This window comes from Lynx rufus, unplaced genomic scaffold, assembly GCF_022079265.1.
Source record: "Lynx rufus isolate CCGP_SWC_20201006 ecotype Redwood Valley unplaced genomic scaffold, mLynRuf1.p SCAF_6, whole genome shotgun sequence".
Taxonomy (NCBI): domain Eukaryota; kingdom Metazoa; phylum Chordata; class Mammalia; order Carnivora; family Felidae; genus Lynx; species Lynx rufus.
In genome coordinates, this window is record NW_025814878.1 from 58,624,158 (window position 1) to 58,650,528 (window position 26,371).

General features: G+C 35.8%; 1 protein-coding gene across 1 annotated transcript in view; it reads left to right on the forward strand.

Moving 5' to 3' along the window:
* The first annotated feature begins 956 nt into the window (after positions 1-956).
* Positions 957-26,371, forward strand: part of MMS22L (MMS22 like, DNA repair protein) — a 127,850-nt gene continuing 102,435 nt past the window's right edge. The window contains exons 1-10 of the mRNA XM_047102609.1: positions 957-1,036; positions 1,599-1,777; positions 2,847-2,972; positions 4,284-4,333; positions 6,019-6,106; positions 6,201-6,378; positions 9,372-9,462; positions 11,544-11,674; positions 13,372-13,485; positions 23,437-23,613. Coding sequence (XP_046958565.1) covers positions 1,614-1,777; positions 2,847-2,972; positions 4,284-4,333; positions 6,019-6,106; positions 6,201-6,378; positions 9,372-9,462; positions 11,544-11,674; positions 13,372-13,485; positions 23,437-23,613 — 1,119 coding nt within the window. The 5' untranslated portion in view covers positions 957-1,036; positions 1,599-1,613. The remainder of the gene's footprint in view (positions 1,037-1,598; positions 1,778-2,846; positions 2,973-4,283; positions 4,334-6,018; positions 6,107-6,200; positions 6,379-9,371; positions 9,463-11,543; positions 11,675-13,371; positions 13,486-23,436; positions 23,614-26,371) is intronic.

Consider the following 26,371-nt stretch of genomic DNA (forward strand, 5'->3'; position numbering starts at 1 on the left):
CTGTACATAATGGACATAACACCCATCACAGTATCCCTAGGTTGCAGTCAGAATAGAGGTCATGTTGTGTTTTTCTCCTCACCTCATCCCATTTCTTAGAAAATGTGCATTATTTGGTTTGAACAGAGGAGTTATGACAGGTTCCCTGTGTAGGAATTAAACACAGGACAAACTATTCTGGAGCAATGGGCAATGGGGAACACTCAAAATTATAAGACGAATGAATGAGCAATTCTCCTGTTTTTCTTGAATTTGAAGTGACTGACATGCCTAAAAGTGTTATCTCTGATTTAGACTGGAAAGTCTTCTTAGTAGGTTTTAAAGAATACTTTCAAAAGATAAAAATGCTGCACATGGGCTATACCTTTACAAAAGCGACCAGGTTTAAGCGACTTAAACATGTCCAGATGTATTGCACATAAGGAGAGCAACAGTTGTATACCGAAAGCAAGGGACATCTGACCTATTCAGTGCTTCCATACACTGGATTAGCTTATTTTTGCACTTGCCTTGCCCACAAAACATTAACAATAGGCATCCTCGATCTCAACAAAGGACTTGCGGGCACCAGCGCGGCAAGAAGTGATTATGGAGCCGCTCTGGGTGTGAATGAGACACCCGCTTCGGGCTCACTTGAGCAATACTCCTTACTTGGGTCCTGCCCGAAGAAAACCCAGCTGTCCCTAGGCCTTGCTCACCTCAGCCTCGGTACCAGTTTCGTTGCCCGGTGAGGCCCCACCTTCCAGCCAAAGGAACCAATTAAAGCTACAAGCACACACTGACTAAAAAAACCAAAAGCAGCTCGCCGCACTTAGTCCTTGGCAGACAGACTCTCGCGAGAACTCGCGGAGAGCCGGCGGGTCCTACGTAGACGTCACGAGCCGACCTCCGGGGCGGACTGCGCCGTGGCCCCGCCCTTCCTGAGCGCGCGTCCGCCGTGGCGGGAATTTCGCCTGTTTCTGTTTTAGACCCCACCGACGCCGCGGTTCTAGACTGGACAGCTGGGGCGGATCTCCGGGACCGAAAGTGTGAGCCGGTACGCCGTGCACCGAACGAGGGGCGCCCCGGTGCGCAGGACACCTGCTTCCCTCGATCTGTGCCCGGCCCGCGCTGGCGGAACTTGCCTCCCGGCGGGGAGAACTAAACTTTGGCGTCGGGCGGTCCTGATCCTCCCCCCCCTCGCCACGGAGAGTGCAAGGGAGCTTTTCCACTTCACTGATGGGAAACTGGTTCAGTGCGGTTTGGTAACGTAGCGGGCTGCGCAGGACCCGGCGGGGTCGGGAGTTTAAGCTGGATCTGTCCTGCAAACATTTCTTTTCTCGCTGTTCCGGCTGCAGAGATGAACCTAGAGAGCAGATAAGAAGTTCCTGCCACAGCCAGTCGGGGGTGCATTCTACCTAAATAGAAACAGCCTTTCCATCGGGGTGTCGGTGTGGGGAGAGAGTTGAGGAATTGGCTTCTCGGGCTTTTTTCTTTGTGCTTGGGGGGGACGTTTTGAGAACTTTCGGAGGTCACTCCCAATCTCTTGGCCCCATCTCCTGGAATCTTATCACAATTTCTTTGGAGTCCTGAATGATTATGAATCCCAAACATTTCAGGACAGGAAGTACATAATGGATAACTGTTCCGCCGCGTCGATGTTCCTGACCGACAGCTTGGAACTGGAGCTGGGGACAGACTGGTGCAAACCCCCATGTTTTTCCTGTGGTTTTGACAACCGAGGAGGAGGAAGTCATTTTTCTGGAGAGTCCTACCTTTCTAGCGGAGCCCTTAAGCGGTGGGTAAAAAATGGAGACTTTATCTTTACCTTATCAGATTTTTCAGCAGTGTGTGAGGAATGTTCCTTAATTATGATTTCAGTCCATTAAACTTCGATGTTCAAGCAGCGTTTTTATAAAACGTTTTTGTATATCACATGGTTTCAGGCTGTCAGTTCTGTTGTCGGTTTCCTGGTTGGAGCATACCTAAAAGATTTTGGGATATTAGGAAGAAATTCTGGCTACCTATGTTTTCTTATTTTATGCTACCTCAGCTTTTGGGTAGGAAGCTGGCTATTAATTTCCCTTTTGCTTAAAGTGAATTCCGAACTAGCTGGGTTTTTTGAAATGGTATAAGCCTCTAAAACATGAAATAATATTGTGGAGCTTCACAGTAATTCTTAAGTTAGACATGCACATTTTTTTGTTGTCTTTGCCCCAGTTCTAATTCTGTGTATCTGTACACAGAAGTCTTATAGACTTGTTTTTGTTTTAACTTTTGAAGAAATTATGCCAGATTGTGTAAGTTCACAAGAGTGCTGTTGTTCAAAGTTCTTGCCTTGGGCAGATGTACACAAATTGCAGTAAAACTGCAGTTACTGAAATATTTTGGGAGTACCTGCTGAAGCAGTTTCAGTCAGAAAGGAAACCATTTTTGTTGATTTTATAGTTGTTCCTTTTTTGATACCTCAAAAGAGATTACTAAGTTTGATTATGCTCCAGACATGGCTTAGAGTAACTTTCAACTGTTTTAAAAATTAAATGTCCCCTCAAAGGATGAAATTCTTCAACTTAAGATCACAGGCAAAAGTATGTTCCTTAGACTTCTTTTTGAGATTTTTCCCTGAGTTACATTGCTCTTTAGTTGTACTTTTTTTTTTTTTAATCACTGTATTTGACTGAATTTTTCATACAGTCTAAATGTAGTATTCCTGACTAGGTAAGGTATCAGGTATCAAGGCGTATCATGACCTTGACATTATTGTCCACATGTCATGTACAATATGCATTAATATGACAAAAAAAGGTGTGCCATAGTATGGGATTTAGCATACTTTTTATGAGATTAAATCAGGGTTTTCCTTTCAGGTTAATTTTGAATCTTGATCCTTTACCAACTAATTTTGAAGAAGATACAGTGGAAATATTTGGCATTCAGTGGGTTACAGAAACAGCATTAGTGAATTCATCTAGAGTGCTCTTCCATTTATTTAGGTATGTTTTGGGTTTTTTTGTTGTTTTTTTTTTTAACTGCTTTTGAGCGTAGATGCTATTCAGTTTTGTAAGTTACTTTGCTGGTTGGTTGTTAATGTCAGTATTACAAAAGCACCTGTAGTGTTGTTCATGTTCTTGATTATCAGTACAACAATCAAGTAGTGATGTTTGATGGAGGAATGATTTTCATGAGTTTTGTCTTTTGTTTTAGTGAGTCTTTATTATTTTTCAGACTTTTTATTCTTCTATATTTGACATCACGTATTGAAGACAAATGTTTAAGTCTTTGAACTATATTATATTTTGGAAGCAAACTGAAATACTACTTTTGTTGCTGAATCGTCATAATGTTTCATTGAGTTTTAGAGAATGAATTCCGACTTTGTCCAAATCTTTCAGACTGTAATATGATTAATTTGGACAACATTAAAAATTTTAACAATTTTCGAACATATGCAAATGTAGAATCACTACCATAATGAACCTTCACATATTCTCCCTGAGTATCAATAAACATCAGGGTTTTATTGCATTTCCTGCATCTATTCCTTTCCCTCCTTTTTTTGGTTTAAGTATTTTTAGCAGAATCCAGGCATCATGTTATCTCACTCTTAAATATTTCAATAAGCATTTCCTGGGGCACCTGGGAGGCTTAGTCTGTTAAGCGTTCGACTCAGGTCATGATCTTAGAATTTGTGAGTTTGAGCCCCGCATTGGGCACTGCACTGACTGCTCAGAGCCTCCTTGGGATTCCCTCTCACTCCCTCTCTCTGTCCCTCCCCTGTTCACACACATGCTGTCTCTCGAAATAAACATTTAAAAAAAAAGGCAACTAGGAAGAATGACAGGAGATTAGTATCAAGAATTCAGCGGGGACATCTATATATCTTTCCTTGATAACTCTAAATTATTCTGTTCCTTTTCTGAACTGTTGTAGAACTGTCTGATACAATTTAACATTTCATTATATAACTGTTAACCTAGGATTTTTATATAAGTATCATTAACTTTTAAGGATACACAGTATCTCATTGATAGTGAAATCTATGGTATTTATAATTACATATATATATATATATATATATATATAGCTTTTAATAGATATTTTTTGGAAGGCCAGACAAAGGCATGTTCTATCTTTTCATAGTCTTCACTATCTGAATAAACATTCACAAAGTATTTTAAACATCATAAATGAGAGGCTATGAAGCACTAAGGCTATGTAATAGATTTGGAAACATTATGCCTTTAACTGTTACATGCTTTAAACTGTGAGGAAATTAACTCTCACCTTCAATTTTTTAAAATTAGGCAACAGCTATACAACTTGGAAACCTTATTACAGGCCAGCTGTGATTTTGGTAAGTTTTAAGTATGTTTAATGGCAAAAAGGAATGGTACTCCCATTACAGTGAATTGCACATCTGTCTATGATGCATTATTGGGATATCATAATACAGAGGAAGAACCATTAGATTAGAGGTTCAGGATAGTGTTTGGTGTTCAGAAAAAATATGACACTTAAATTTTGTTTTAGCTGAGATTTATAGTATTTTTCCATATTTGTGATAAAATTGATTTAAGACTAAACAGTTCTGAAGTGAATTAGCAACTTGCTTTGAGGGTGGGGAGTGGGATGGAGAGCTTATAAGAGAAATCACCAGACTTCATGCTGTCTTCTTTCTGTTTGTTTTTGACCTTAATGGATTACTGATTGGGAGGGTTCAGTATAGTGAAGGGAGTGAAGAGAATTGAAGGGCAGTATGGTTTAGCTCAGGCTAGCTTCTTCTCCTTTTTGTCAGTTTTGGTACAGTGTAGTCATTAGAATCATGGCACTGTGGTCAGCCCAGGTTCCAATCCTAGTTAACTGTTAGTCTCACACCAGGTACTAGTTCCCACCTCATTGAGTTCTTGTGAGGATTAAATGATATCCCGGATGTGAAGTGCTTAGGCTAACATCTGTTGTTAGTGATGCCCACCAACTAAAGATCACCTGGAACACACCTTTGGTCAATGAAAGGTTTAGTAGCTTACTGATCATAAGGAACAGTTGGGGCTTCTCAGAGAATAGGGAGGGGCTTGTGATAGGGTTTACACTCTATTGGCTGATTTGGAGTAGAGTTTAAGAGGGCTTGGACTTTATTTTGGATTGGATGCTGTTAAGCAGGGAGAATGTCATGAATTAAATGTGTTAATTTTTGTCTAGGAGATGGGACAAAGAAAGGCTAGAGGGGGTTCTAATTAGTAAAGAAGCAGGAGTCATGTTAGCTGCAAGAGGAGTTTGTTTTTGTATTTTGTTTTTCTGTGATTGCATAGTGCCTTGTTTCTGTATTCAGACATGATTACAGAGAGGTTTTGTTTTTGTCTTGTTTCACTGTAATCACAGAGTGGCCTGTCTGATTATTGTTGATATTTTATGGAAACTTTAATTTCAGTAGGGAACTTCATGACCTAGTTGTTAGCTATCAGCTGTCAGGGCTGTTTTGTTTTGTTTTCTCGGTATGTGCCCAGTAAATGTTGAGTATTATTTATCACCTGAGTCCCTGCTGCATGCCAGGTACTGTGTAAGGTGATAATGAATCAAAGTGGAAAAATATGCTGCTGAGGAGTTTGCAGTTGGTAGGACATACAGACACACGAGCGTAGATAAGTGTGGTACATGGAAAAAGTGTAGTAATAGTGGCCTGTATAAGCTGCCGTGGAGCCAGGGGCTTCATCTGTGAGTGTGCCTGTCACAGAGTGATGCCGGATCTTGGTCTACAAAGATGAGGAAAAAAATAGGTAGGCGAAAGTTGTGGGGACAGGAGGAGTTCCAGGTAGAGACAACTGTATAAACAAAATCACTGAGGTATGTTAAAACAAATTCAGGGAGCAGAAAGTGGTAATTATTTTTGGTGGGAATCAGAATGTATGATAGTGATGAATTTTGAAGGGATGAAATCACAAATGATGAATTGCTGCTTGTATGGCTTACAAAACTTTGTTTTGGTCACTGCCCACTGATCAGTTATTTAAACTATGGTAACACTTATCTATTTTGTTTCAGGGAAGATATCAATTCTACACAGCAAAGCAGACAATATTAGGCAGCAGTGTGTGACATTTCTTCATTATGTTAAAGTTTTCATCTTTAGGTAGGATATCAAAAGAGTATCTTGATCACCGCATGAATTTCTGAGTTCAGGTTCATCCAGACTCTGGTTATTTATGTATGTAATTGTTTTTTAGGTACCTGAAAGTACAGAATGCTGAGAGTCATGTTCCTGTCCATCCCTATGAGACTTTGGAGGCACAGTTTCCCTCTGTGTTGGTTGATGAGCTTCATGGATTACTCTTATATGTTGGACATCTATCTGAACTTCCCAATATTAATCTAGGAGCATTTGTAAATCAAAACCAGATTAAGGTTTGACTTGTTTTATTTAATTTTTAAATCATCAGTTTTTTCTTCACACAAAGAGTATTCATTCAAGAATGAGGGAAATTAGTCAAGAGTGCAGCCCAGACTCCCTGAGTTGAAATTCTGGCTCCTCTTTTTAATTATGTGCCGTTGGGCAAGTAACAGCTCTTGACTCAATTTCCCCATTGTATAACTGATAAAGCTTCCTAGAGTTATTTTGGACAATTGAGTACGTTAAAATTAAAGTGCTTAGAAGATAATGTGCACTAAATCGGTGATAGCTATTATCAATTCCAATTTATAACATGCAAATGTGTAAAAGTTTCAAAGCAAATAAAATAACCTCCATTTTTAAAAATTTGTATCATTTTTCCCATTGATAAAGGCTTGGGCAAACCTTAGCTTATATTACAGTAAGATTCAAGATCACCTTATACAAGTTACACTTTTAAAACTGTATCATAATGTCTGTTCTTTGAAACCTTCTGAAATAGGATTTAAGATTGTTTTGATTGTGCCCTTTTTTTCTACCTGTGGTAATCATCCCTACTGAAGTTTGGGGTTTTTGTTTGTTTGTTTTTAAGCTTATTTATTTTGAGAGAGCGTGCACATGCATGCAGTGCGGATCCAGACTTGGGCTCGATCCCAACACAGTGAGATCATGACCTGAGCCAAACTCAACTGACTGAGCCACCTAGGCGCCCCTGAAGTTTGTTTTTTAAAAATTTGTACTGATAGCATGACCAGTTTATAGATGTAATTAACAAATTCTTCATAGGAAAATGTGAGCTTATATGAATGGCAAATTTAATTCCCTATGGAATATTCCCTGAAATCTCAACTTCTTTCATTCTGTTTGACTCTACCAGTTTGAATAACATTATTTTTAGGAGTGTAACTTTGCCAAAATGTAATGTACAAATAAATGTTTATATATTTCTATGAAATAGAACAATAACAAAAAAAATGCACTCTTCTTATCAGGGACCAATATATTTAATATTAAAAGTAAATAGAGTCCCAATTGAATTCCCAGGTTAATCTGTCTAATCTGTAGAAAGCAAATAGATAATTGCTTTTAATCATGTCACTTAATGAAAATTCATGGATAGATTATGGAAGGAGGGATATCCTTCCTTTATTTTGGCCTCTATAAATTCTACTGGTTTATATTTTCTGAATATTCATGAAGTGCATAAGAAAATAAAAATAATTTATCTAGCAGCAGAAATAAAGACTGTGTCCAAAGAAAGGTTCTCAAACTAAGTTTTGCCATTCATAGGCTTTTTAATTAGGCAAATGTGAAGAGAAAGGTTATTTGAAGATCAGAAGACTGAATTTTTAAAGCAGGGCAATGTAGTCTTCAACATGTAAACAAAAAATCGTACACTAAAGTACTTTTTCTTTTCTGAAACAACAACAAAAAAATCTTACAAAGTAATATCTTTCATGACTATGTTTTTTGGATTTTACCTATCTTATATATGAGAAGTGTTGATTTAATTGCTATTTTTGTTAAGCATCTGTCTTTTATTACTTTCTAGGAACTTTTTTATTAGTGATACTTTTTTTATTAGAAATGTGGGTATTACATATTATAGATATTTTCATCAGTTCACTTTTTATTTTCGACAATTAAGCTGCCTTGCTAGGTAGATGGTTGCAGTTTTGTATGTAATTATATCTGTCAGGTTTTTCTTGTGTATCATCTCTGTGCTGTTGTTAAAAACATACTTTTTTTTAACATTCATCTTTTTTTTTTAATTTTTTTTTTTAAACATTTATTTATTTTTGAGACAGAGAGAGAGCATGAGCAGGGGAGGGTCAGAGAGAGAGGGAGACACAGAATCTGAAACAGGCTCCAGGCTCTGAGCTGTCAGCACAGGGCCCGACGCGGGGCTCGAACCCACGGACCGCGAGATCATGACCTGAGCCAAAGTCGGACGCATAACCGACTGAGCCACCCAGGCGCCCCTAACATTCATCTTTTTAATTCATCTTTTTTAAAAATACGCTGTGAGGTGGGAAATCTAACTTTAGTTTCTTGCAAATGAATAAGTTAATAAATGGTCTTTTATTGAATGGCCCATGCTTTCCCCACTGATTTAAGATACCAGGTTTATCTATTTCTCTTTTGCCTATTTTTTTCTGTTTGTTTTTCTGTTTATTTATTATCTATTCCTGAGCCAATACTGTTTTATTAGTATAGCATTTTGTTTTGTTTGCATAGTTGATACAGCAAGTCCCTCTCTGTAATTCCTCTTTGTTCTCATCCCCCTTTTTTTAAAGGTTTTATTTTTTTAAAGTTATCTCTACACCCAATGTGGGGCTTGAACTCACAACCCCAAGATCAAAAGTTTCAAGTTCTACCAGCTGAGCCAGCCAGGTGCCCCTTCCTTGTTCTCTTAATAGAACATGTATATTGTATTTATTTTTAAGGTGATACCAAGTGTTGGCTGGAGGGAGGTTATTGACAACCCTACTACAGCAGAGTAGTTAAAGGCACTGGCTTTTGTATCAGATAGAATTAGATTTGAATCTTAATGCATGAGTTGAAAGGTAAATTTCTTCACTGCTTTTAACTTCAGTTTCTTAATGAGCATCTCATTAGGGTCTGTATGATAGTCTAAAGTTCTCCTGTTAAAATATTTTATAGGAAAGTCTAAAACAAAATGATGAAAATAAGTGGTTAAAAAATTATTTTACTGCCTTGCAGCTATAGTAAAATCAGAGATTGGTTGGAAGGGACCTTTAATATAAGTCTGTTAAGCAGCCCCAAGGTGAGTCTGTCCTAAAGTATCAGAAGAAAATATGTTTTCAAAGAACTCTAGTGAAAGAGTCCTCTAAAGAGCAAGACAGAGTTTTTCCCTGAGCTTTTGAGTAGCGGGTAGTTAATTGGTTCTTTATCCTTGTGCTTACGGAGGAGTGTTGTGACATGCTATAAAATACCTAGTAAAGTACTACGAATTCTCAGTCACAGTTGATAATGTCATTCACAGCTTTTTCCACCATCATGGCATTTATTACATCTCCACTTAGATATCCATTGGCTGGTGCTAGAAATTCTTCACATGCTTGGTGAAAAATTGAGTAAGTTTATGAATTTCTAATTTATGTTCTTTTTTAAATCTAAGCCTTTATTTTTTTTTAAAATTACAGGTGATTTTTTTTTTTTTTTCATTTTAGTTAACATACAATGTAATATTGGTTTCAGGAGTTAAAATTACAAGTAATAAGTGCTTTCTGGGTTTTTTAAGTTTTTAAAATTTTAACTCAAATAGTAATCAAAGTAAAAAGTCAAAGTCTTATTCCTTTTTTCAAGAGAACAGTTTGGCCCATTTATCTTTCCATACTTACTCTCTGTTGGTATACATATATAGAAACTCATGGGTAGAATTTTTGTCTTTGTTTCGAACTAACCACAATTAGTATTGTCATAGTGTTTTGTATAATGTTTTATTTAATAGTTTTTAGAGATCTGTTCATGTGAGTACATATAGCTCTACTTTATTCATTTAAGGCCTATATGTTATGGCTCTGTCACAATTTATTTAGCCAAGTCTATTTAATATTTCAGTTATTTCTATTTTTTTGATACTACAAATGATATTTCACAGAAGATCCTTGTATATATATACATCTTTGAATACATGTACAAGTTATTCTGTAGAATACATTCTTAGAATTGGAGTGGCACATTCAGCTTTTTTTTTTTTTTTTAAGTGTATTTATTTTGAGAGAGAGAGTGGGAGAGGTGCAGAGGGAGAGATTCCCAAGCAGGCTGTGCACCGTCAGCACAGAGCTCAATGTGGAGCTTGATCCCATGAACCGTGAGATCATGACCTGAGCCAAAATCAAGAGCGGACACTTAACTGTGTGAGCCACCCAGGTGCCCTCGCCTTCAACTTTAATATTGAAAACGCTCAGTTGCCATAGGTTTCCCCAATTTATATACACTAATGATGAGCGTGCCTTTGCCTCACACTTTTGTCAGTAGTGGATATTATCAGTTATTTTTATTTTTTGCCAACTAATACATGAAAAATACTGAATCTGTTTTGCAATTTTCTGAGTACCAGTGAAGTTGAACATCTTTACATAATTTTATTGCTTTTTTTAATATTTTCTTTATTATTGTCTTTTGTTAATGTTTCTTTTTTAAAAAATTAGTAGGAGTTTATCTATATCATGGATAATACTTTTTTACTTCATATATTGCCTGTTTATTTCTTGGTCTTGCTCTCTGGTATCTTTAGATTCCATTAACAACTTGGCAATATTCTGTAATTATTTGTGAATTTTCAATTACTTATGTTATAAAGACATCCATTATCTCAATACCTGCTTTTCAATGAACTAATTAAAAAATACACAAATGTATATACATGTATGTGTGTACACTTACATATATACACATGCAAACATGTATACAAATACATAATTTATTCTCTCATGTGGACTTTGTATTTCAAAGATTTCCTTACAGCAATATTCTAAGGTATACTTACCTGTTACCTTGGTTTTCTCTAGCAATACCACGAAACAATTGTGTGTGATTAGTTTATCAGCATTTGTTAAATGTTTTAAAGTCTTTATTGGTTAGAAATATTGGTGAAGATTTTTAGTGTTTCCCCTCTTTGTTTTTCCTTAAATGATGTTGCATTGTTGCTTTTTAAAGAAGGCCACACAGAGGGGTGCCTGGGTGGCTCAGTTGGTTAAGCGGCCGACTTCGGCTCAGGTCATGATCTCGCGGTCCATGAGTTCGAGCCCCACGTCGGGCTCTGTGCTGACAGCTCAGAGCCTGGAGCCTGTTTCAGATTCTGTGTCTCCCTCTCTCTGACCCTCCCTCATTCATGCTCTGTCTCTCTCTGTCTCAAAAACAAATAAACGTTAAAAAATTTTTTTTTTATAAAAAAAGGCCACATTAAGAAAAGAGAAGTCTATTAAGTGGTACTTGAGAGAACTGAAAACTTTTTTAGGTAATGTTTATTAGTGATCATATAAGAAAGGAATTGTCCTCAAATTTAACTTATTTCCAAAGAAACTTGCTTTTAACACTATGTGTTACAGTTTTGTCGTAAGTCAGTTGAAAGGTCTATAGTTTTTTTCCCTTCTTCTGAATTAGTAAAATCTACTGTAGTTTTAAAAAATATATTTTATTATATTTTTAGAGCAAGTTATATATGGTCATCAGTTTATGAATCTGGCAGGAGACAATTTAACTAATGTCAGCCTATTTGAAGAACATTGTGAAAATCTTCTTTGTGATTTAATAAGCCTGTCACTCAACAGGTATGACAAGGTAATGCTTTAAGAGTTTATTTGTATTTTTGATACTTAAGGGAAGTACTCCTTAATGTGTGTAGTTTATAAGAATTTAAACTGAAATTGTTTACTTGTTAACTCTCCTAATTTTATATTTATTATTATCTGGGAGTTGACTGGGAAAAGAATTTGATTTAAACATTTAGTACAGGCTGAAATTAATGTTTCAGAGGCGTTTTTTTTTTGTTTGTTTGTTTTTTTAATTTCCATCTTGTCAAAAATAAATAAAAACAAGATGTTTATGACAATAACTGTACATTTAACTTCTGTTCCAGTAGGAGAGTCCAGCCCTTTAACAATACATTTATTGTTACATAATACAATAAATGAGTGTTAACTAAAATTAGTGAACAATGTAAAGGGAAATTTTATTTGTTTTCAAAAAGTCTAGAATCATGGGGAGAATTACTTGTTTTTACTAAATTGTGTCTAACAGAGTGTTTAATGCAGACAATGATTTAAAGGTGCTATATAGCTACTCATTTGCTAGCAATGGAAATTTTTAGATCATTATCAGTTATTTCAGATTTTTAGCACAAATCTTATAGGAAATGAGGATTTATAATTTTGTATAATTTAGATTGTGTTTTATGTATTACCAAAGTCTTTTAAGTCTAGTCTACATAATTTTACAACTAATGTAATTAGTGGATTAACCAAATAGGGGTTAGTAATACTTTAAGTTATCTTTTACTCCGTATTACATTAGAAACATGAATATAGTATATGTGAAGTAGTGATTGCATAATCAATTTCTGAAGTCTAGCTGTACTTGCAAGTATAGTGTATATACTCTGCATTATGTAGGACCATTGAGGGTATATTTGATAAAAACATACTTAATCTAAAATTGCTTAACCTTGGGGCGCCTGGGTGGCGCAGTCAGTTAAGCGTCTGACTTCAGCCAGGTCACGATCTCGCGATACGAGAGTTCGAGCCCCGCGTGGGGCTCTGGGCTGATGGCTCAGAGCCTGGAGCCTGTTTCCGATTCTGTGTCTCCCTCTCTCTCTGCCCCTCCCCCGTTCATGCTCTGTCTCTCTCTGTCCCAAAAATAAATAAACGTTGAAAAAAAAAAAAATTTTAAATTGCTTAACCTTTATAGGTCCCCAACAGTTGTATTTATTCTGACTTGTAAAAATTTTTTAGTTTGCTTTACAATGGATTAAATTTGTTTTCTAATCATTTTATTAGAAGTTTTTCTGTTGTGGCTGATGAATTAGATCAAAGTTAGGAAATCAATGCCCTGAGCCCATATCTAGCTCATTGTCTGGTTTTATAAATAAAATTTTACTGAGCACAGCCCACCTTTTTTTTTTTTTTTAAGTCTATTATTTATGATTGATGTTGCATAATAATGGCAGAGTTGAGTAGTTGTGACAAGGACTATATCTCCCTGAAATATTTACTATCTAGCCCTTTACGGGAAAAGTTTGCTGAACATCAGTGATTAAAGCAAACTTTTTTAAAAGTTGAAAATGAAGTTCGTTGTATACTTTTGGTTTTAAAATGGGGATTTATTTTAAAATTTAATGGAATGGCACATTTTTCATAAACAATTTATGTAATTGAACATCAGTGTTAAGTCATCTAAATCATTCTTTTAAAACATTTGGAACGAGGTATGTGGCATATAAAATTGTCTTTTAAAGAACTCATTTTGGTTCTTCCCTACAGGTCAGGCCTTCTGAAGCATTAATGAGTCACCACTGCCCATGTCCATGTATTAAAGAATTATGGGTTCTACTCATTCATCTTCTAGAACACAGAAGTAAATGGTCTCTTTCAGAGGTAAGTTGTCAAATTGATGTGTTAATTATTGTTCCTAACTCTTAAATTGAATTTATGCAGTGGTTTTAGCCAAGAAAAATGTTACAAAGTTTGTTGTTTATAATGAAACAACCACCACCACCAAACACATCATTAGTTGAGTCCTAAATACTTACTATATTTTTAACCCTGAAGTGGTAATATGAAACATCTCGGAGAAGTGCAAGATTTGACTCATTTTCACAAGTTTTTTGTTGTTTTCCTATCAAGAATCTTTTAGGCTAAAATATTTCATACTGTCTAGTAATCCAGAAAACAAGTTAGGAAATATGGCAGATTTAGATTTGAAGAGAAATAAAATAGGTTTTTTTTTTTTTTTAATGTTTTATTTATTTTTGAGACAGAGCGTGAGCAGGGGAGGGGCAGAGAGAGAGCGAGACAGAATCCGAAGCAGGTTCCAGGCTCTGAGCTGTCAGCACAGAGCCCGATGGCGGGGCTTGAACTCAGAAACCGCGAGATCATGACCTGAGCCAAAGTCGGACGCTTAACCCACTTATTTTAGGAGAGCCACCCAGGCACTCCTAAAATAGGTTTTTATTAAAGAATTTTATGGCATCTTATTTCAAGGAAGGAGGAAGAAAGTGCTAAGGAGAGCATGAGAAATTTTCTTTGACCTCATTATGGGCCAAATCTTTCAGAATGGGGCTTTATTTATTCAGCTGTTGTGGATTAGTAGAAAAAAAGAAATATTCATAGGCAGAAGTACGAACAAAGAATTCATCGTGAAATGATATTTAAAATTGTTTATGTTATATGAAAATGTCTTTGATTTTAATGCATTTCAGAATTTTCTGATTGTCCACAATTTGGGGTTTGGGTGCTACTATCTCATTCTAATAACAAACATACTTTTATGAGTTTACAAGTATTATATTTATTTTCAGTTTATTATTTCAGTGGTAAATTTAAGTATAAACTTAACATATCTTATCAAGTAAAAAAATTCTTTTTTGCTTGCAGTTTGGCTTTTCAGTAGAGTTCAGCTTTCTTTGGTGAGATTTCAGTATTACAGTCTCAGGATTTTTTCCTTTGATCATTTGCCAGCATATTTTGTTTCATTGACATGGTAAATATCAGTTTTTCCATTTTCTGTAAAGCTTGTTGTTATTTAAGGATTTTATATTTCTTTACAATTCTTATTTTACCAATTTCAGACTTGAACATATAGACCACATATAGTGCAGGTTCGTACTTGTTGCTGTTAGTTTTCATATAGTAGGTGTAATTTTAAAATATTATACTGTAGAAATTTGCATAGTAATATTTATTGTTTGACCTAAATTATTTATATGTTATTCATTTTATATAGTAACCAGACTTACTTGTCTTAAAATAATGAAAATCTGAAGGCATTTAATTTTTTGTAGTACAAGTAAAAAGTAATTGATATCATTCACAGATTTTGAAGGCTATTTTATTTTTAAATTCAGGTTCAAATTTGCCATGCCTAATAGTAAGACATTTTAACCTTCCTGCTGAAAAAATAATCTAATCATACTGGGTATCATCATACAATAAACATTTGCATGTTTTAGTGAGCTTGTAGAAAGTGAGAAGTCCTGAGGCCAAATACTGAATGTAGGTGGGAACTCACGTCAGCTGAAGACTGAAGCTGCCCCATGACCTTATAGACAGTTGCTAAATTGTGTAAACTTGAACATTAGCTTTTGTACGTAGAAGGTACAAGAAGACAAAGTCAGAGTCGACCCAAGTTGGTACCCTACTAATACACCAGCTGCCCTTAGTTCTGGGCCCCCCAAAAGAGGAACTAGGACCTCAACTAAATTTATAAGGAAAATAGCCCTTTACTCTAATATTTTGCAGTTTGAAATTGCTTCAGTGTATTTGTTATTGCAAGCCAGCCCTCAGGTTTATAGCCTGAGTTGGTGTTGCCTAGATTGTAGTAAAAATTTCAAGCCAGTGACTTCTAAGCAGCCATGGACATTGGATGAATGCTTACACCTAAATCTTCCCAAGTAACTCCCCCAAAATATAGAACAGCAAGAACAAATAAAACCACACAAACATGTTGATAGCTTAACTACAGGATAGGAGTGATAAAAGGGTTTTAAGTTAAAGGTAAAAACCACCAAAGCTCTACCATAAAACTTTATAGGAAGCAAGGGCAGTCTGAAAAAAAACTTGGAGGAGAGAAGAAGGGAGCTAGCAGTAGTCATCAGATAGGTGACATCAGTCATCAGATAAAACCATTGCCAGGTTGTGAATATACTGAGAAAGTTGGTCGTTCTGACCTTTCTGACCTTCCTTGTAGGTCAGAGAACTGACTATAGGATAGAACATGAAAGTGTGTACATGACATGAGTAGGTAGTCTTTGAAGGTAGGATTCTGGAGAATAAAAAGGCAAAAAAGGAATGATAGTCTTGGTGATTGGGTGGTGAAAGGTATAGGAAGTAAAAACAAAATGATCTTGTAAAAGAAAAGAAAAAACAAATCAAAGTTCTCATACCCAGTCTCCTACCAATGTCACCACCAAAAAAGAAAAAGGAAATTCAGGAAAGAAATGGGACTTTGGTACGTTGACAAAAGAGGCCTCCACTGGACTAGAAATCTTTTAAAGTAGTCCAGATTTACTAAATGAAAGAAAGGAAAAGGAAACTTTGATACAAGTCTTTATAAAGTTACTACTAGAAAACAGCATTGAAACACTTTAGCTGATACACCCTTTGCACAAGAAACAACTGTGAATCAGAAGGAAATTTTTTAATGTTTATTTTTGAGAGAGAGAGCACGTGAGCAGGGGAGGGGCAGGGAGAGAGAGAGAGAGAGGGAGACATAGAATCCAAAGCAGGCTCCAGGCTCTGAGGTGTTAGCACAGAGCTAACCCTGAAGTAGAGCTGGAACCCACGAACTGTGAGATCATAATCTGAGCCAGACGCTTAACCAACTGAGCCACCCAGGCACCCCTGAAGCAGAAGGAAATTTTAATTTTAATCCAAACTGGATTAAATAGACAAACATTTGGAGCTATTAAAAAAAAAAAAAAAAAAAAAAAAAAAAAACAAAAAAAACACCCTGCATAAGATACTCAGGTGTTAAAAAGAAGTAGAGTAAAAGCCAGAAATGAATGAAAAGAATAAATTGAATGCAGGAGAGAAATGAAAGAAAAAATAAATTTAGAGTTGACTAAATTACAAGGTGCCCAAGAAAAATACACTCAAATGAAAATTTAATCAGGGATATGAAAGAAAGGCAGAAAACATCCAAGGAATATAAAGAATTAGAAAATAGCTGAAATGGAAGGTAAGCAAAAAGGAAATAGCCATATGTGTAAATGGAGTCTTTAAAGAAGAAAACAGAACAATAGGGTGTAGCTAACACTCAAAACTATTATCCAAGAAAACAGTTATTGGGGGAAAAAAAGAAGAGCTAATTCTATATATTGAAGGGGCCTACCAGGTAACTGGTAAGATTAACTCCAAATAATTCATCCCAAGTCATATCATACTAAAACTGTTTGATTTCAAACATGACTTTAGGTCCTATAGGAAATCCTCAAATTTTCTAGGCGAAAAGACCAAATAACTTGAAAGAGCAAAGTAATCTGAGCTGCACTAGGCTTTTCAAAAACAACAGAAGGTAACAATGGAATATCTTAAAAGACTCAAAGAGCCTTCTTCCTTGTGAGGACACAGCCAGAAGTCTGCTGTCTAGAGAAGGACCCCTGATCTTGGACTTGAGCCTCCATAATGAATAAACAGTATGCCACAACAGAGCAAGCCTGCAGCTTAGAGAAAAGTGTTGTAGGTCCCATCTTTCACTCTACAGAGATTATATGGACTGGAACTATGACATACTCGCTCCCTTGATAGAAAGCTCAAGACCAAGAAAAAGTGACCAAACCCAAAGGAAACAAAACCGCAAAAAGTTTCTTCTAAGACAGCAAAGAAGCTAGTTGAAAATTATTCCTTGTACTATCTGACATGCAGTGTCTTTGGGGACCGAGGTGGATGTGGATAAACCAAGAAAGAAAAACAGAAAAAGCAATTGAAAATTTCAAGAACAGGGCTGCTTCCCTTCCTCATCCACCTGGGAGTTAATGATATCACAGAAGACATGATCATTCCCTGAATGTTGACAGCAGTCTAAGCTCCACACAGGGCCTGTTCTTAACAGCTTTCCAGACTGCTGAAGGCAGAGACTTTTTTTCTTTCTTTATGTTGTACAAAGATTTTTAAACTTTACGATGTGACAACATTAATTTATACAATACCCTCATTATGTTTACATTTTTTAACTTTTTTTGTTTATTTGAGAGAGGGAGTGTAAGAGTGCAAGCAAGGGAGAAGGAGAGAGAGAATCCCAAGTAGGTGCTTAGCTGTCATCATGGAGCCTGTTGTGGTGTTCAAAGTCGCTAACCGTGAGATCATGACCTGAGCTGAAACCAAGAGTCAGGTGCTTAACTTACTGAGCCACCCAGGCGCCCCCCTCATTATGTTTTTAAAAGAAGAAAACATGCGTATGTGCGCATGCATATACACACTAACATTTTTCCGTAAAGTATTTAATTCCTTCTCCCTACCCCCTGGCATCCCCCCCACCGAATGTGGTAGGTGAAGATTGAATGGGATTTGGAGTTTTCTTGCTGAGGAAGAGACATTTTCTGCAATCAGGTCTGTGTTCAAAGAACTAATGTTCTAAGGAAATTATCTAAAGGGGAGAGGCAGTTCAGGGCTTTTAAGTTATTTTCATATCTGCCTGTGCTCCTGCTGACCTTTGTGAAGCCAACAGGATGATGTTTCCCAAGGGGACAGTGTATAAAGCAATTAGGGAACCCTCTTGGAGGCTCAGGAAGGTTTGCAAATTCACATACACCTCAAATTATGTGGGAATTCCAAGAATGGAAATAAACTAATTTGGTCAAGGACATAATTGTGTTCCAGGAAATATTCTAAACACATAGCTTTTGTAGATCTATCTGTATGACTGTTTTCCTGAAAACCCAACACTCATTATCTAGTAAACGTCAATTAGATTTCAGTTTCACAGAAGGAAAGCTAATAAATAATCCTTGAGTGATATTTCTTATGTGCCAGAAAGTAGAGTGGGTGTGAGGTTAAGTAAACTGTTCAAATAACAGAATATGATAAACTGGACTTCAAATGCAGATTTATTTGGTGCTACAACTCATGTTTTTTCCTACCACACGATTATGTAAGAAAGTGCATATTTAAGAAAGAAAAGAAATAGCTGAATTAATTCACTCCTCTTTGGGGAAATAGACCTAAATATATTTTATGTGTACTCCCCAAATTGCCATGAATGAGGCAGGGGACACCGGTGCTGTACCATGTGCAATATCATAGCGTTTCTGACCAGTACAAATTATATTTTAGCTGCCACATATATGTATAAATTTATATATGTTGTCACGTTTAAGTGTCACAGAAAGATTATTAAAGAAATTTTCTGTGAAATAAAAACATCATTAATACCAAAAACAAAAAGACAAAAAACACCCAAAACCCCACAAAGATTCAAAATGTATGGGCCAAGGATTTTATAACTTTCACCCTGGCAATCCCACTTCTAGGAGTTTATTTTTGGTATATACGTCTAGCAATTCAGAAAAAATGCATATGCATCAGGCTCTTTAGTGCATTGTTTATAAAAGCATAATATGAGAAACTACCTAACGGCCCATACACAGACTAGTTGAACCAACCATGGTATATCAGCACATTGGAGTACTGTGTTCAATAGACTGAATAAAATATCTGAAGCATTTGATTTCCAGGATTTATTGTTACATAAGCAAAGTGCAGAAGAATATTTATAGGATGCTACCTTCTGTGTATGAAGATGGGGAAAATAGTAAATGCATATGATTAGTTGTGCACAGATAAATACTGGAAAGACAAATCAGAACTATGAAATCGGTGGGTAGGAATGGGAGATTGGTGAGGGACAGTGCAGTGGAAGAGTTTGAATGTGTTATGATTTTAGAACTGTGCTAAACTTGAACATGCTCCAGAAATAAATCAAGGTGCGTGGAAGAGGGATTCATTGGAACATAAAGAGAAACACCTAAACCGAACTGTATTATAAGTGAGTAACACATGGGAGAAGTGATGTGGGGGGAGGACTGACCTAGACAATTTGGAGTGCACTATTTTGACAATGTGCTCTAAGGCTAAAGACAGAAGAATTGTAATGAACTGCAAATACTGGACTCGTTTGTAGATTTGTCTTACAGTGCTATATATGAATTAGCAATTTTAAATCTTTATTTGGGTTCTAGGACTGAGCAAATTAATATATTATGGGTGATTAAGAGCCAACTTTGCCACTGTTGGAAAATTGAGTTACAGATATGGAAACAGGGAAAGGTAGAGTGAAAGATAAGGTGTAGGAATCGAATTTGAGATATTAGTATGAAATAATGGTTTTTAATCATCAGAACTAGAAGTGAGTGTGTGTGTGCGTGTGCGTGCGTGTGTGTGCGTGTGCGCGCGCACACACATGGACATGTGCATACATGCATTTCCTACCTTATCCAATAGGTGGGCCTACAAACGATGGTATTTGAGTAACAGAAACTGCAATGTCTTGGTTTTGAAGACCAACCTCCAATGACAAGAAACAAAGTTCCTTTGGCAAATGACTGGTCTTCCAGGCTGGGGCATGAAAAGAAAAAAATGAACCTGGAACATTTTGTACTAGAAACTAAGGAGGTACTCAGAAAATAAAGAAGACACCTCTGAAGGACAAAAGAGCCAACATGATGATCTCCCACACTCTCAACCTGGGATAATTTGAGAAACAAAATAAATGATAGCAAAGGATTGTAATCTATACAGTAAGACTTTATGGATTCATACTGGTATAAATGAAAAATAAATGGAGAGAAGGGAAACTCCTCCTAATAAATGTAGATGTTGGTGATAGAATTAGAAAATCACCAGTTGACAACTTCCTTAGTAACTGTTTCAGGCAAGAATCCTCAATGGCTGCCAGAAGTATGACGAAAAACAATATTTTTACAGCTGGATAAGTACCTACACTATCAGTTACAAAGGGAGCAGTAACTTTACAGTTTAGAAAATCTGGCAGATACCACCTTACCCACATGACCAAAGTTAACCAATAATAGGACAAATGGATATTATGTACCTTCAGTGTGTGATGTGATGCACTTAAAGAAGAAAAATGTGTCTTTGGTATTCTTGCCAAAAATATATAATGTGAATCTAATTATGAAGAAACTTAAGTTAAATCTAAATAATGGACCTGTACTCCTCAAAAATGTCAAGGTCAGGAAAGATAATAACTGAAGAACTATTATGGATTATAGGAAATAGAAGAGACCTGGTGGCTACATGCAGCATGTGAGAATAGAGGGGATATGATAATGCTTTTAATTGTAGCTCCAAAGAAGTAGAAAGTGGAACAGAGAAAATACTTGAAGAGAAAATGACAGGAAATTTTCCATAGTTAAGAAAAGCTGTCGCATTAAGAAAATCAATTCCAGTTAGGATTAAAAAAAAAAAAAAAAACAGACCTAGATACATCATAGTGAAACTGCAGAACATCAAAGACAAAGAGAAGAGCTGCAAGCGTTCAGACAGAAAAATGTTACCTTCAAAAGAATGTCAATTAGACTATCAGCTGACTTCTCAACAGCAGTGGAGGTCAGTGGGAATGTTAATTTTCATTGTATTAAAGCAAAGTAGTTGTCAACTTAAAATTTTTCACCAGTGAAATCTTTCAAGGGTGAGGTGAAACAAAGCTACTGTCAGTGAAACAGAATTGAAGGGAATTCTAAAAGAGGTATTTTAGAAGAATGGTGCCTGAATTGGGGGAGTTGGGGGCAGGGCAGAGGTGGTGTGATGTATGAAGGAATAAAGTGCAAAGAAAATAGTAAATGTTTTGTATAAGTCAGTAATATAATCTGTTTGAATTAAGAAATAAAGTACACAGTAATACTGGTGTAGAAATTGGATAGGGCATAATGAGTATTTTAAGGTACTTATTTTAAGAGGAGAACGAAGATATGTATTAACTTATGAAGACATTTGCCTATATGCTGTTATTTGTAAGGTAATCACTGAAAGAAGAGAAAGTAGACTAACGTACTAGTTAGTGGAGGGGGAAAAAAGAAAAATATTTAACCCAAAAGAACTCAAGAAGGAGGTGTTTGTGGAAAAAATAGGTACACAAATAGAAATACAGAATAAGGTGGTAGATTTAAAACTGAATGTAGGAGTCATTACATTAGTGGACTACTAAATGCTCATTTAAAAAAATATACTGTCAGAATAGAATGTAAGCTGTTTATAAGAGATAAGCTAAAACAAACTATAGAAGAGTTCAGAATTGATAGAAAAAGATGTAATATGTTAAACTAACATTAGAGAAAATTAGACTTTAAAACCAGTAAGAGCATTAGGTCATTTTGTACTGATAAAAGGTTCAATTTATCAGGAAGATAAAGCAAATTTAAATTTTTATGTGGCTAAGAACATAGTATTAAATGAAAATAAAAATTGAATTACAAGAAGAAATACACATATGCTTAGAAATAATTGAAATACATTTCTAACCCATAGGTGAAAGAAAATATAATGGAAACTGTAAAATTTTTTGAAGTAAATGATAACTAACATACTACTAGTTAAAGCTTTGGGACTGCAGCTAAAGATAAAGAGGGAAAAGTATAACTTTATGTTGTTTTTTTTTAATTTATTTTTGAGAGAGTGAGCTCTCTCAAGTAGGGAGGGGTAGAGAGAGAGGGAGAGTTCCATCAGCCTCTGCCATTGCAGAGCCCTGAAATTTATAACTTTAAATACAGATGTTAGAGGGGGGAAAAGCTGAAAATTAACGAGCTAAGAATTCATCATAGGGGCGCCTCAATGGCTCAGTTAAACATTTGACTCTTGATTTTGGCTCAGGTTGTGATCTCACAGTTCCTGAGATTGAGCCCCATTTGGGGCTCTGGTCTGATAGCTGAGAGCTTGCTTGGGATTCTTTCTTCCTCTTTGCCCTTCCTCCACTCACACACATGCTCTGTCTCTCAAAATAAGTAAATAAACTTAAAAAGAATTCATCATACAAGAAGTTAGGGAAAAAAATCCCTGCATAATAAACCCAAAGAAAGTAAAAGGTAGCAAATAAAACTAACACAAATTTGTAAAATTAAAAATAACAAAGATCAAAACAGAAAAAGATTAAAACAGTCAAAAATTGGTTCTTTAAAAGTTACTAAAATTGGCTAATTTCTCTTGAAATGATTACACAGTCAATACTAAAAATTTAAAAAGGAACATGACCAGATTTTGCAGATATTTTTAAAAGTTGAGATATTGTCATTAACTGTATGCCTAATAACTTGAAAATGTTTATGAGATGGAACAAATTACTAGAAAAAAAAACTTACTAAAACTCATCAAATGCTCAACAACAGTGTATCAGGTAAATGGTTCATCATATAGTCATATTTTGGAATACTTTGATGAACTAGGCCTATACACAATATGGATGAATCTCGGAAACACGATGTTGAGAAAAGAAGCAAGTTATAAAGAATAGAATTAGGCCACTTAAGAATACAAACATGGATAAAAAAGTGGTGATGGGAAGCCAAACTGTATATGATTTAGGCTTATAGGCCTGTGTGGCAAAACTTAAAAAACAAGAGGATGATTTATGATGAAGGTCAGGATAATCATTTCCCCTGGATGGCAGAAGATGTGATTGTGGAACACATAGGATCTTTCTAGAGTGCTAATCATGTTCTAATAATTCTTAACCTGTGTATTTTTATTCTTTAAATTTCACATACATGGGTTTTTTTCTCTTTTATGTGTATATATTATTATACAAATGGAGAAAAAAGCCCAAACCAAAGGTTATGTTCTTAGTGTAATTGAATCATATTACCTCTCTTTGTATAGTCATTTTGGAACTGGTTGAATAAACTGCTTAAAACATTCTTTGACAAATCAAGTGACCGAAGACGACCTTCTGTGCCTATAATCCAGCCCAGGGATCCATTAGGTTTTAGTTGGTGGATCATCACTCATGTAGCATCATTTTACCAGTTTGATCGCCATGGAACACAAGATGAAATGGTAAGATTTTATTTTCTTAAACTTTCTCATATTATTAATATGTATTTTTTGTAGACACGTTAGTGAACGAGCACAGAAACACAACAAAAAGTAGATCACAGGGGCGCCTGGGTGGGTCATTTGGGTGTCTAACTTCAGCTCAGCTCATGATCTCATGGTTTGTGAGTTTGAGTCCCACGTCAGGCTCTGCCCCTCCCTCGCTCATGCTATCCCTCTCCTTCCCTCCCTCTCTCTCTCTCTCTCTCTCTCAAGAATAAATAAAACATTAAAAAAACAAATTAAAAATAAAAGTAGATCACAATCCTACAGAGAAAAATTCAGCTTCTGAATCTAGAAGTTGGTAGACCTTTCCCTAAACATCTTGAAAAATGGTAATTTTTATGTTTTTACTGTTTAAGGAAGAGCACCTTGTAGAAGACTTGAGATCTAGTCCAGTCCTGGCTCTGCTACTAGGTAGTTGTGTGACCTTCAGTAAATTACTTCAACCTTTCTGAGCCTGTGTTCCCTCTTCCAAAAATCATGGGATTGAGTGTTCAGAAAATGCCTTTTAGTTCCAAAATCTGTAAAATTGATGAAGGGAAAGCACATGTCTCCAGTAATGAGTTAGTAGTTTCTGTGAATAATTAGGTAAAATTATTTCCTCAAAATAATGCTTCTTTAGGGAAGCTTTTCATAAAGATATCTTAATCTACTAAACAACCATGAGGTTTACTTCAAATAGATTTTATTATATTAATTTCTAGTTAGAAACATTTTTTTTGGTGTTATTTAAAAAGCCCTGTGAATAAAACTAGCTGGTAGACATATTTATTTGAAGCTCTATTTGTGTATAATTATTCCATGTTCAGAAGTGAATAGTGTAGTATTCTATTAGCCCATCAGTTCTATAACATTTGGAATCTTGAAGCTAATGTGTCTGATTTTCAAAATTTACCTTTTTCTGGGGGGGGGGGGGGTAGTTCCCAAATCTGGCTTATCATCCATCAGACCTACCTGGAAGTTTTTAAAAATTCAGGTTTTCAGATCTCAACTCTAGAGATCCTGATTTAGTAATCTGGTTTGGAATTTGGGAATTCTTATTTGTAAAAAGTTTCTTGGTTCTCATCCTCTATCAGGTATGGAGATCATTGCTTATGAAACCTGTTCCTTGACAGACTTTCTTCTTTTTGAATACTGAAAAAAGTCAGCTCGGAAATCATGCATGGAATCTGAGGGTCAGTTAGCATTGACAGTTATGTCATAGGAATGGAAAGGACCTCAAAAGGTCTTCTAAATGATCCGCCTAATAATAAAAAGCTTTTCAGGAGATCCCAAGATAAATTAAAATAATAAATCAGAAAGTTCTCTGAGAAACTCACACACAGATCAATATTAACGTATTTAAGCATTATACCAATTTATTGAGAGGGATCAGTGGAATGAGCATCCCAGAGAAAAGGATTATATGTCCTTTGTTTCTGTACATCAGTTCTTATCATGCTGGTATGTAGTAAATACTCCATAAATCTTAGCAGATTGTCATTATTATTGCAGTAGGCCTTTCACTGAGTATTTTTGTGGAGTTAATATGTTAATGTTTCACATCTTTTGACCATTAGAATACTAGAACATTAAAGTAACTCAAAAATTTACCTATAAAATAATGTCTTTACATCAGCATTTTATTTCTCTTCCCATTTTAATTCCCCAGTACATATTTTTGATTTTATCAGTGTAAATAAAAACGGTAATTAGTTAAAAGCACCTTTGAGTTACCATTAAGGTGGTTATCATAATAATAGGTGCCAATGATAAGATGTACGTGAAACAGATTTATTGCCTCTTGCTTCAGGGAGCATGCTTTCAGGTTATAAATGCTTGCTGGAACTGCCGCTAACACTTATGCGAGTGAATGGTGTATTTCAGTGGTGGTTGATGTTGACCTCCACATACACCCACATGTGGTACGTAATCTAGCCATGTTAATATATATCATTACTATTACTGTTGTACTGTACAGTTGCATTGCTGAAATCACTCTTCTATTTCATACAGATAATTCCATAGGAAATTAATGCTTTTATTAGCCCTGAATCAAGATAGTAATTGAATTGTCTGTGTTTAAAATAGCTTAATCTACGTCTTCTTTTTTTTTTTTTTCAACGTTTATTTATTTTTGGGACAGAGAGAGACAGAGCATGAACGGGGGAGGGGCAGAGAGAGAAGGAGACACAGAATCGGAAACAGGCTCCAGGCTCTGAGCCATCAGCCCAGAGCCTGACGCGGGGCTCGAACTCACAGACCGCGAGATCGTGACCTGGCTGAAGTCGGACGCTTAACCGACTGCGCCACCCAGGCGCCCCTTAATCTACGTCTTCTAATATGTCAGCAGTTTCTGTATGATTTTCTTTTGCTAAAATACATATATTTTAAGAATCTTAATTTAAATTATATAGAAGGTTTTAAGAGGAAAATGCCATCATATTTGAAAAAGAACCTTTCATATGATAAAAATAATAGAGATGTATAATGTATATGTGTAAAACAGACTTGGATTGTATTCATGAGTGCTCAAAGAACTTCAGATATTTCTGGACTTCTTAATATCTTTGAGGAAAAAAACACCTCAAGCTCTCTAGTTGATACTAGTTTTCATTAGGGGTGATGCCTTCAGCATATTGCATTTGCTAAGTGTTTTGTGGGTTTTTTAAAAATTTTATTTATTTACTTAGAGCAAGCATGAATGGGGGAGGGACAGAGGGAGAGGGAGAGAGAGAGA